We start from the raw sequence: 12,384 nt of genomic DNA on the forward strand, positions 1-12,384 counted from the left end.
GTACATTATTTTTTTAAGCTAGATTTTATCCAAACATGGCACAAATAAAATTACTCCACTATGACTTCTTCCTTTGCCTAGAAATAAGTTAAAAAAACAAACAGAGACACACACAAAAAAGTACTCCCTCCCTCCCTCCCTCCCCCTGCAGTTCCTTATGGGCCTTTTTTGGACCTCCGCTAGCCGTCGCCTCCCCGGCCTGAGGTCCGAAGTGCAGCGTCCGGGCTGTCGGAAAACTGGTGACACAGCCGGCGACCGCTTTACCGCCAGGCCCTGTTGAGCAGCTTGACTTCAGCCAACCGCTTGCTGATCATGGTGGCAAAGAAGAGTGCGAAGAGCACGCTGCTGATCAGCATGTAGTCATAATCGTCCTTCAGCACGTCAAATTGTTTGGAAGGATAGACGCGGGTTTGGTAGATGTCGAGACCGTATGCCACCACCTGTGGGGAAAGGAGGGGAGCGTTTCGCTTGAGTGTTGCGCAGAGGTAGCACCAGTATAGCGACTTGTGTGACAAAGACTGGTAAAAGTACAAGTATGGATTCCAATTCTGTAAAAGTAAGATAGTTCAGACTAATTGCGTGCTAATATATATATATATATATATATATATATATATATATATATATGGAAAAAATTAACGTCTCGGACAGACACCTGAAATATCGAAATAGAGTGACAAAGTAATTGTATGACATTACTTCCCACCAGTGACGCTGCCTCAAAATAAACACTCAAGATCACCCGAAGACAGACTCACCAGACATGTGGACTCCAGTCCAGAGGGGGCAGTGTAAATTCCACGCACTCGTGAAATCGTTTGATTGTAGTTGACGAACCATTCGGTGCGGATGATCAACTCTGGAGCATAAGGGATCAGGTTCTCCTCCCTGGACATTACAACAACATATGAACACTAAAAATCTACTGGTGGGTCACAATTTGGTGAATATTGACTATATATATATATAGTCAATATTATATATATAATATTATATTATATATATATAGTCAATATTATATATATAATGTTATATTATATATATATATATATATATATATATATATATATATATATATATATATTATATATATAATATAATATTATATTATTATATATATAATATATATATATATATATATATATATAGGGCGGCCCGGTAGTCCAGTGGTTAGCACGTGGCTTCACAGTGCAGAGGTACCGGGTTCGAATCCAGCTCCGGCCTCCCTGTGTGGAGTTTGCATGTTCTCCCCGGGCCTGCGTGGGTTTTCTCCGGGTGCTCCGGTTTCCTCCCACATTCCAAAAATATGCATGGCAGGCTGATTGAACACTCTAAATTGTCCCTAGGTGTGAGTGTGAGTGCGAATGGTCGTTCGTTTCTGTGTGCCCTGCGATTGGCTGGCAACCGATTCAGGGTGTCCCCCGCCTACTGCCCGGAGACGGCTGGGATGGGCTCCAGCACCCCCTGCGACCCTAGTGAGGATCAAGCGGTACGGAAGATGAATGAATGAATGAATATATATATATATATATATATATATATATATATATTATCCTTGACTTAAATTATCCTCGGTAGAGGTTAGTTCGAGCGTGTTTTTTTTCCCCTCTCCCTACCCAGCGTTTTTTCCTTTCTGAATTCTGATCGTGATTTCCCCATTGCGGGACAAATAAAGGATATCTTAATGTAATTACAAGGTTATAATAGTTTGGGATTTTTCGTGATAGTCTTTACTTCCTTTAGATTTATTTAAAAAGACTTCCCTCCATCTTCCTCTTACTCCCTGTGTGGATGAATATCTTGATATTGATAGGATGACAAAAATATCGCAGCTGACATGTTGCAACACTCAACCGCTCATGATGGCAACACACGGAAAATGTGCTTACCGACTCTGCTCGGATATGATTTCAGGCCTCCGAGGGTCGAGGAACATTTTGGGCAGTGATAAAATTCCTCCTGACGGCAAGCCAACTGGGGCGTGGGGGAGAATAAAGTGTTGAAATGATCTGTTTATCACGAAAATGGGACTAATCTCAACAAAACTCACTGAGGAGATGGCGGCTGGTGATGCCTTTCTCGGTCAGCGTGGCCTCCATGGTGGAGATGGACGAAGGAAAAATGTAAGACTGCTGCAACACCTGCGGGGCGTGCGGCCGATCCAGAGAGCTGAAGACGGTGCTGTTGTACAGCTCCATTCCCTCGTACAGTTCAATCACCGAAAACTCGTTCCTGCGAGACTTGGTGCTCCAGTATTCATACTGCAAATGAATAAAATTCAACCAATGATGACTTAACCTGACAATCTGGGATTGTAATAGCTTGAAGGGGGATGCAGACACGGCAAGACTTACCACCACCCAGTTTTCAGAGTGCACAACGTGCACCGGCCCCCTGGCTTTCCTTTGAACGACCTCGTGGATGATTCGACCGCTCACGCCGTCGATCAGCAAGATGCCGATAAAGCTTCGTTCTTGGTGCATGTCAGTGCTCTCGGTCACCACCGCCAGTAGGTTGGGGTTCAGGTACTGTGGCACGCAGGAACAATCGCGACAAATTGTCAATGTCATCCTTGCATCGGTAAATTGGTTTATTCCCTTAATTTTCTGACCAACATGACTTTCTGTACCGACCTTATAGAGGACGCTGCGGTCCCCCATGACGCGACCCTGGGAGTGCACGTGCTCATTTGGCCTTTTCCCTTTGACCGAGACAATTGTTTGGATCTCTGTGGGGATCACCACCTCCCAGATGAGCTCAGTTGACAAATCCTAAGGATGCAAAATCGGTGCTGTGAGCACATAGCTCTGCCGTGAACAAGTCAATTTTGATTAATTCTAACAATCAATTCAAAATGTCATAAATGGGCTAACGGATAGCCTCCGTGTTATGACGTTTTAACTCGGGCCTGGACGATTTAATCCTACTATGTTAGCCAAAATCAAATCAATTATTGCAGAATTTTCCTTTTTTTTAAATGTTTTTTTTATCCATCCATCCATCCATTTTCCGAACCGCTTAATCCTCACAAGGATCGCAGGGGGTGCTGGAGCCTATCCCAGCCGTCTTCGGGCAGTAGGCGGGGGACACCCTGAATCAGTTGCCAGCCAATCGCAGGGCACACAGAGACGAACAACCATCCACGCTCACATTCACACCTAGGGACAATTTAGAGCGTCCAATCAGCCTGCCATGCATGTTTTTGGAATGTGGGAGGAAACCGGAGCACCCGGAGAAAACCCACGCAGGCCCGGGGAGAACATGCAAACTCCACACAGGGAGGCCGGAGCTGGAATCGAACCCGGTACCTCTGCACTGTGAAGCCAACGCGCTAACCACTACAAGACAAAGATAACCGCATTCAACCCTTACCGAAGAGTTGTGACCGTCTCCTCTGTCCGTCTCAGTCTGCAACTGTGTCTGTATCATGGCTGCTGTGGCCAAGGCGCACACGCCAGACGGAGCCGCACAATTGCAATGACTTACTAATGATGCAGAAAGTGCTTCGTTCTTAACATTCTATTTAATTTAATAGTTCGAGTCAGAAATTGAAGTCGTTTTTTTTAAAGATAATTATATGAGCAGTTGTAAAAGTCAGTAACTATAGTGACTCGGTGCTTCAAAATACAGAAGTCGATAAAAATAAAAGAAAATTGACATAGTAACTAGAATAAATTAAAAAAAATTATATAAAATAAATAAAACGGTGACTATGGAGTCACTTGCCGTTCGCAGCCTATATCCAGACAGTCTCCCCTGGATGGAGTCAACCAAGTAGAAGAATATAGACGAAGCCATTTCCTGGAGCTGCTGCAAGACATTCTTTGTGGAGGGGAAGGCAGACACCTGTAATAAAAAGAAAATATATATAAATATATGTCTATATATTTTATTTATTCACTCAACTGTGATTCCACGCACACAACAGCAGGAAGCTCGTTCGTGCCGGTGTGCAGTCTGACCTTATATTGGTCATCGACAAGCAGTAAGACTTTTGCGTAATCCTGGTCCATGAGTGGAAGCATGAGCGACTGAAGGATTGGCCGAGGCAAAGCAGGTGAGGCAATGTGGCTCTTCTTCCCAAATATGGGGTTAAAAACATGGAGTGTTGTCAAGCCTGTGTCCTGGTAGGAAAACAAAAGCCTCAGGATTTACATTTAAAAAAAAAAAAGGGGGGGATATTCGATAAAGATTGAAGCCTCAAATCTTGCGGCGGCATACCTTGTCTTTGATGAGCAGCGTGCATTGAGGGGGGTGAGGGAAGTGGGCAGTGGTCCGTTGCACCATGAGTTTGAAGGCTGCGTTGGATGGGATGTTCTCCAGGTAGTGCCGCCACAAAATAGTGCCCGTCTTGCTGTCAATGCCGAAGAGCTGAAGAGACGAGAGGAGGAAGTTTGGTGGTTTGGGATCAATCAAAACCAATTAATCGGCCGGCTGAATGGCTGATAATAGCTCCTCTAAAATCTGGTTTATTTTTTTGAAACAAATAAATGCATTACAACACAACACAAAAATATCAACATTCCAACACCCTATCCCCTCACATAAACAAACAAAAAAATATTTGCCTTGAAATCATGCGATATGCTTAGTTGTAACATTAAAGGGGAATTCAACCCCAACATTTTCTTTCCAATAATATGTTCTATGCCAGGTGTCACCAACATTTTTGAGGGTGAGAGCAACTTCATGTGTACCGATTGTGTGAAGGGCTACCAAATTGATACACGTCTGAAATAACATATTTGTCCAAAATACCTTCAATAATATGAGGATGTGTTATTTTTAATACTTGATGATTTAAATTGTCAGACTTTGATCGTGTTTCGAAATGTCTCACAGTACTGCCAATGTTTGCATTTTTAAATCATAATTTCTACTAGCAAATCACAATGTCCAGGCACTGGCGGGCTACTCAAGTGGTCTTCACGGGCTACCTGGTGCCCGCGGGCACCATGTTGGTGACCACTGTTCTATGCACCTCCTCTAGTCTAAAGATGACATCTTGATTCATATTGTGGAGGAGGAGTTAAGTCGCACTTTAACGACCAATCGCGGCTCACTTGATTTCTAAAGCTGAGCCATCACTGGTCATTACCTGAGCCCTGAGCAACTGTGATGTCATTTTCACTCGCCCCGAGATGGACAAAAATGGGCGCATTTTACCGCTCAACTCATACTTCAGACGCAATATTAACCAGAATGCACCGTTCAGACTAGTGAGGCTGGGGAGAACATATTCTTGTAATGAAAATCTTGGGGGTTGACTTCCCCTTTAAGACGAGATATTGTAAAACGGTCAAATGTTCTGCCTGTAATTCATATCTTTGTTGTTTGCATTAAGTGCCCCAAAACAATTTATTTTTAATTAATCAGGCAATTAATCTGTTATTTTATTCTGCCAAATATCAGAATCAGCCAAAAATATCTCAATAATAATAAAACCTATCGGTCATGCCCTCTGTCGGACATGTGCATGAAAGAAGCAACAGACCATGGAGTACCTTGCCAGATGCGGTGACCATGACCATCATTTTCTGCAAGTTGAATTCATCTCTGGACAGCGTCTCGATGCTCACGTCGTTTTTAACTTGGCTGTGAGGTTTGCGCGCATCGTAGAAAAGCTTCCAGAGGTGAGCGAGCCATGCTTGTAGGAGGATGAGCTGGGAGGACAGGCGCTTCAGCACCATGGACATCAGGCCATCTTGACAGGAGTGCGAGTGAAGAACACAGTCGGTGCTTAATATAAGGTCCGCAGTCTCTCACGTGACCACTGCTTGCTTCAAGTGACTTTTATTTTTTTTTCGCTCTTATGTGGCACTACTTTTACGCACGTTATGGCAATGCGAGAGGAAAATACAGTATGTTGGGGTGCTGATTTCCACCCGAGGTCAGCTCAGATAGGCTCCCTAGACTGGTCGCCAGTCAGTTGCAGGGCACATGTAGACGCCAACAACCATTCACACCCACAACCACATCATTGATCCCACGCTGCCCGTACACAAGTCAGGCAAGCGTGCAACTCCACCATCGGTGACCTAAAATTGCTGAAACATTTTCTTTTTACCTTGAATGGCTGAATCCAGGTGCAGCAATAAAATGGATAGAAAAAGAAAAGGTGAAGCTAAAAGCAACAAAGTAATTCACAGACCGCGTCATGCTGTGAGTCATGGAACGCGACAGGTTACGGTGCTCCGGCAGACATTTACCGGCCTTTTTGCCAAATTCCCCTTCCAGCTCGGCCTGTGTTCCCGTGAGGGGCAGATCCACCATCTCCATGGTCACTACGTCTGAAAGAGACTCCTCTCTGGTCCACACGACACGCCCTGAAAACAGACACTTAGTGCTTGCTCATTTGACGCAACACAGCAGAAGGCACATGTCTGGCGATACAATTTCTGGTCTGATTATATCAATTACCGTAATTTGTGTTTATTTGACAAGGGATATTTGGCCCGTCGCCGGTAACCACAACCAAGACTCAGACTGGCAAACGGTTAGCCGCTAAACTGTGCTCATAACAGCTAACTCACTTTAATTCAATGACACCCAAATCACTTACCAGGCAAGGTCTCGCTTTTTAAAGGCCAACACACAAAAGTTCACAGATAGTATGGTCTAAGAACGCGAGGATGGCGACCCCAATAATATCATCTGCACCTCATACGCACATTTTGTTCATTAAGAACACAAAATATTTGTTTCTCCAATTACTTGATTATTCAATAGAAGATTCAAACATGGGCGGGTAATGCATTCTCTACTGCCACCTTTTGGCGGCGTGCCTGAAACGTTCTCAAACTGAAAATTTTGCCCAACTTAAATAAACAAAATTTAAAATGTAAAGAAAAAAATCAAAATGGTCCAAAAAAGATCAACTATTACTACTGCGATTTGTACATGGCAAATCATTTACCTTTGTTCATCTGTCTAGTTCACCCCAGTGACTAATAGCGAAGGGAGAACTATATAATGCAGTCACCCGCAACCCTAACGGGGACAGCAGACGGTTTATTTCCATTAGCTTACCCACCCCGACCCCCCACAGACCCTCGCAAAAAAAGCACAGCGGCAAAGCAGCATAAGACCTTCTCCAAAGCAAAGTCAATACCTGGCTGTTGCAAAAAGCTCAGCGCGTGGTCTTCGGTCTGCAGCATGACCCTGTAACCAACAGAGTCGTCTTTCTTTAAAAATGCCTGAACGTAAAGCTGAAAAGACAGAACACAAGTAATGACAATGTGGCACGGGTGTACAGAAAGCCAACAGAGATGACTAATCCAGGGACTGACGAGAACCTGGAAACTGGCTTTGGGGAATATTTCCTCACCTTCTCGGGTTTGCCGCTATTAGGATCGATGTTAACATTCAAGGTGGTGTCGAGAAGTCTGCGTCCAGTTTCTGCGCTGAACAGGTTAACGCTGCAGGCCTACGAGATTGGAAGAAAGGTACGGTAATCATCCAAAGTGTTTTGATATGACACGTTTAGATTTCAATTGCAGACGAGAGAGTCAAATGACACGTTCACTCACCGTTTTATTCTTGGGTGACATAACAGCAACAACGGTTTTATCTCCGGTGGTGGCAAATGAAGCCAGCATCGCCTAGGGTTCAAGACAAAAGGTGAAAGGTCTCTACTCCTTGAAAATCAGGATTTTGTCGAGACCAGCAGATAAATATCACGTGAGGAACCGGAAGCGTGTGATCAAAGATCACAACTATGTGCCAGACTGCCATTTAGTCGACTTTCTCACGGGTTCCACTGTAGAAGTGGATGAAAACATGATTAAAGTTTCTCTACTGCAAATGTTACTTTTAAATCAAAGCAGTGGAGGAAGGGACGATCCAACAGATCCCTATTTGAAATAATCACTCAGTGAAGGCATCGATAAACATTCTATAAGTGAGGAGTGCAAAATTAAGAGTACAGTAAAGGGTCCACAGACTCCTCCAGAGTGGCATGTTCATCTAAATCAGGCATGTCCAAAGTCCGGCCCGCGGGCCAAATCCGGCCCGCGGTCGATTTTCATCCGGCCCTCGGCCCCTGTCATAAAATCAGTGCCGTCTGGCCCGCAGGTTGGGCGCAATGGAACACGTGTTGCATTGACTGAGGTCTCGTAGACTGGTGAGTGATGTTTCATAGAGTACTGCTTCCCTCTAGTGGCTAAATGAGTAATAGCATTCACTAAATGAGTAATAGCATTTAGACACTAGAGGGCATCACTCATGAGTTAACAAGACATCACTCCCTGTTTATATTGACTGATATGTCATATTTCAAATGATCCTTGCAGTTGTAGATATGTGTATTGCTTGTTCATTTCCCCGTTGTTCGAGTCAAAGGTTTTGTGACTATTGAAAAGTCATGGTGATACATTTTATGTTTCAAATCAATCAATTCGCACTCAGGAGACTTCTGTTTAAGAAAAAGTCAAGTGAATAAGCAGTTGCATGTGATATACCTGTTTCAAATGAACCAAAAGAAATTCTTAAGATTGTTGAAATTAAAATAAAAATGGAAATGTGAAACAGACTGGCTTACTAAAATTTGTTGAACAATATTGTTGTTCAATGTAAAGAATGTCAGCCAAGGTCGGCCCCCCGACATTTTACCACATAAAATCTGGCCCCCTTGGCAAAAAGTTTGGACACCCCTGATCTAAATCGTGTGCGGCAATGCTGCAGGTGTGCTACGTACAGGCTTGAAATCCCTCAGTGTGACGATCTGTCCGTTGTTGAGCTGAAGAAGCAGGTAATGGTCGGGACTGAGCTGAAGGAGGAACTCCGAGAGCGGGCGCCGGGACGGATTAGGCTGGGCGGACACCATCACGGGAAGGAAGTCGGGTGCAACATGGAGCCCCAGTGACTACGGATGGGGAGACGTTTGAGACATATTAACAATACGGGACCATGGAGAGAATTTTATTCAGGTGAATACCTCCAGAGGGATCTGGGTCATCTGTGTCTGTGCATGAACATCAAGCATGTAGAGAGAGGTTGACAAGGTATCCATGCACATCAATATTCCCTGGCTGACCATGGCGCAGCTGCTTTGTATGTTTGACAGCCACGGCGCTTCCACTGAAACCTCAACAAGCAAAGAAAGAAAGTTAATCAAAAAGGCCTGAGCATTGCCCGGGTATGACCAATGTGCAGTTTTCCACAAAGGCTTCAGATGAAATTGTGAATACCTGCTTTATTATTTCTCCATCGTCCACACTGTAAGTAACAATAGCAATGTGGGAATGAGGCAGGACTCCCAGTACATACACTTCCCCAGTTCCTCCAGAATACACAAACTGGTAATCCACTGTCTCGCTGGAAAAACAGAAAAAAAAGACATATGCATTATTATCCAATCCATAATGAAAACTAAATAGTTTTGTTTTGTTTTTTTTTCATTTTAAAGTCTTCAAAAAATACGAATGAACATCCAATATTCGTTTGACAGGAACGGTCATGAGTGGGTGTGGGTCGACTGGGTTCCCCGCCCAAAAATCAACAAAAAAAGCACCACTTGAGTTGAGAGATGGATTACTTCAACATACAGTACTGTACTTTCTTGACACCAATAATTAATGTCCGTTTAGACAGGACTCTGGTGTCATCTAGTGGCATTTTTGGACATAAGAGAAAAAAAAAGAATTCAATAAACCCACGAGTCTATTCCAGCAGTTATGTTCCAGACCACCCGCAAGATGTGTTTGTAATATGGAAAGACCATGTTTCAACATTTCTAGTTGTTTTACCCCTCAACCATGCTCAAAATAAATGTTAAATTATGGGCAATATTAGGACATTTTCATCAAGCTATAAAAAGGTTGGGGTTCTTACCCATCTGGGAGATTCTCAATCCACTTTTGATGACCATTTGAAAGATAATGAAGAGACAAGGCAGTTTTCTTTAAAACAGCAACATGCTTAACTGTGTCTTGCTGTCCAATAAAAGATGCCGCCTGGAAACTGGAATGTTGAACAAAAACAGACATGGTTCAACAACCGTATTGACAATACGGTGCAGCATAGCATAAAACAAGCTGTCTATCACCTGCCAGAGTCCAGGACAATCTCCCAATTCAAACCACCAACATTTATATCCCAAGAACGTAATATGCGGCCATTTCCTACCACAAGCACAGCATCTAATAGACAAAAAAAAAATTGCTCCGTAAATGCTCTATACAACTCAGTGTGCCCAAATTGCTTCACGCACTTACCTTGTCCATAATGAAGAAGAGCATTGATATTTCCCTCTGGCCCATTCTTATCCACATGCCGCCAAACTGTGACAGACAAGCAATCAAGACTTCACAAAAAAACGCTCTTTTCCACAACAACCAGTAAATGGGTACAACAGACCAGACCAGTAAAATACTCACAAAGTTCTCCAGTTCTGGTGTTTACTGCAGCAAAAACATTCTTCTCGGTTGCCAGAATCACCTTTTTGGATGACTGCAGGTGGGCATCAAAATAGGCAAAGCGGACATTGCCAACATATTGCTGCCTCCTGTTGAGAAAAAATAATATGCTCTGTTTTTGGTGACATAACCATTTTACATTGTTGCATATTACATAAATTCAGTCATTAAACAAAATATACGGATGGACACACAAGTACGTTAATATTACCAGATTAAAAAAACCGCTAAGCTTTATGAATGTCGTCAAAAAAATAAACCAGCAAATAACGCAGGCAGTGTTTTACGCACATTCTGGATTTTCCTTGATTCAAAGTCCAGTGCAAATACAATAAACGGATAACTGCACACACTAGCGGACACCCTCGCAAGTGTTAGCATTAGCATGTCTACACCACATGACAGGATTTTGAAACCGTGCGTTTTTCAAACGTTTGCAGAATTGTTTGTTACCAGTCAAATTTTCCCACTTGATCTTCAAAGACGGCATCGACAGCGAGGCATAACATAATCACTTTGAACGACAACAAATACAATTTAGCCATTGGTACAGTCATTTTTCCTTGCACTCTTCGGGACATACAGCAGGAAGTAGGACGATGTCTTTTTCTCACTTGGTCTCCGGAAAAATACTGCCCCCTATAGTTTGGGGGTTTCGTGGTCTACGAAAATGCAGTTCGGTTTAAAGCAACACAATTCAGTGCTCGAAAGCGTCTTCCAAACGTCAACTTCAAGTCAATAGAAGACTTTCATACCGTAACACATAATATCGCACGAAGTATTTAATCGTAAAAAGATTTTCCCGCCATGTTGGATGTGGCACGCCTCATTCGTTTGTTCCGTGGAGACATGTCAACCAACTGTCAAAGCCAGTTTACAGGATTAATACGAAAAAAAGTTTCAGTTGTATTTGGCCATTTCAACACAATTTTGCGATGAGAATTCGCTGACTTTGTGTTTAATTTTACTATCCTATGAAGTCCTGGATGTGCATCATACAACAGTTAAGTGCACAACGTTACGAGACAGCTTTTAACGTGAATCCATCCATCTATTATACGAACAGTTTATCCTCACGAGGGTCGCGGGCGTGCTGGACGGAAAGTTGGATTGAAATAAATGACCAACCAGGGGCGGCCAAAGGGATGGTAAGAGGGAAATGTGGACGGACCCCCCCGCCCCCCTATTAACTTTAATTAGCGAATCACTATGAGATATATGAAATATGTTCACTATGAAATTTTACATTAATATCACTGCAAATAAAACGGCACTATCTACACTGGAAAATGCATATTTGGTTCCTTTGGGTTTACTTTATTCTGACATGATTAAAATGTGTAAAACTGACATATCCATCCATGATACGTTATCCGAGTCCCTTACCATAGCCATCGCACTGAAAAATTCTGGTCACACTCCTGGGACCAGCACATTATTTATTTTTTTTCAAGAGCACAAGCTCCTGTGTCTTTTTTCCTGTGAAAGTGTGTTTATGGAAGTCTTACACATGGCATATTACAATAATACTGTACCATAAATTCCTATAAACAAACAGAAGAAAGTCAGGGAAGGACTTTTCTGCGATTTAGTCTTCATATACACTGGTGGTTGTTTTAAAGTTCTCTATAAATACAGTTGAGTTGAGTTGAATTGAGTAATCTCAGCCATTGCCATTTTCTGTTGTTAAATTGATAATACTCTGAAAAATAAATTAATCCTTTCAGAAAGGCCACATTCACCGCTATGTTTCAAGATCTACTTGATTGACACAGATAAATATTGAATTTTAAAATCGTATGATTTTTTATCTCAGGAATCATGTTGCATACTGTGGTAACATTAATAGTCATGAAATAATAATAAAAAAAATACACATCGCTTCTGACGGGTGGATTCTTGCATCTCCAAACGCATCACTTTTCAGCCCCCCATGAAACCATGCTAATTTGAAGATGAATTATCTGAA

At 42.7% G+C, this 12,384-nt stretch overlaps 1 protein-coding gene across 1 annotated transcript; it reads right to left on the reverse strand.

Moving 5' to 3' along the window:
• Positions 1-5: 5 nt before the first annotated feature.
• emc1 (ER membrane protein complex subunit 1) lies at positions 6-11,037 on the reverse strand. Its single transcript, XM_052059175.1, has 22 exons — positions 10,869-11,037; positions 10,377-10,504; positions 10,215-10,280; positions 10,046-10,139; positions 9,832-9,960; positions 9,189-9,315; positions 8,936-9,085; positions 8,696-8,863; positions 7,530-7,601; positions 7,328-7,426; positions 7,112-7,208; positions 6,210-6,326; positions 5,505-5,704; positions 4,222-4,371; positions 3,963-4,124; positions 3,727-3,846; positions 2,634-2,771; positions 2,355-2,528; positions 2,051-2,261; positions 1,890-1,974; positions 759-888; positions 6-440 (listed from the first exon to the last, which is right to left on the reverse strand). The coding sequence occupies exons 1-22, from the start codon at positions 10,994-10,996 to the stop codon at positions 261-263; spliced, it is 2,925 nt and encodes a 974-aa protein (XP_051915135.1). The 5' UTR covers positions 10,997-11,037; the 3' UTR covers positions 6-260.
• Positions 11,038-12,384: the final 1,347 nt, after the last annotated feature.

This window comes from Hippocampus zosterae, chromosome 2 (assembly GCF_025434085.1).
Source record: "Hippocampus zosterae strain Florida chromosome 2, ASM2543408v3, whole genome shotgun sequence".
Classification (NCBI taxonomy): domain Eukaryota; kingdom Metazoa; phylum Chordata; class Actinopteri; order Syngnathiformes; family Syngnathidae; genus Hippocampus; species Hippocampus zosterae.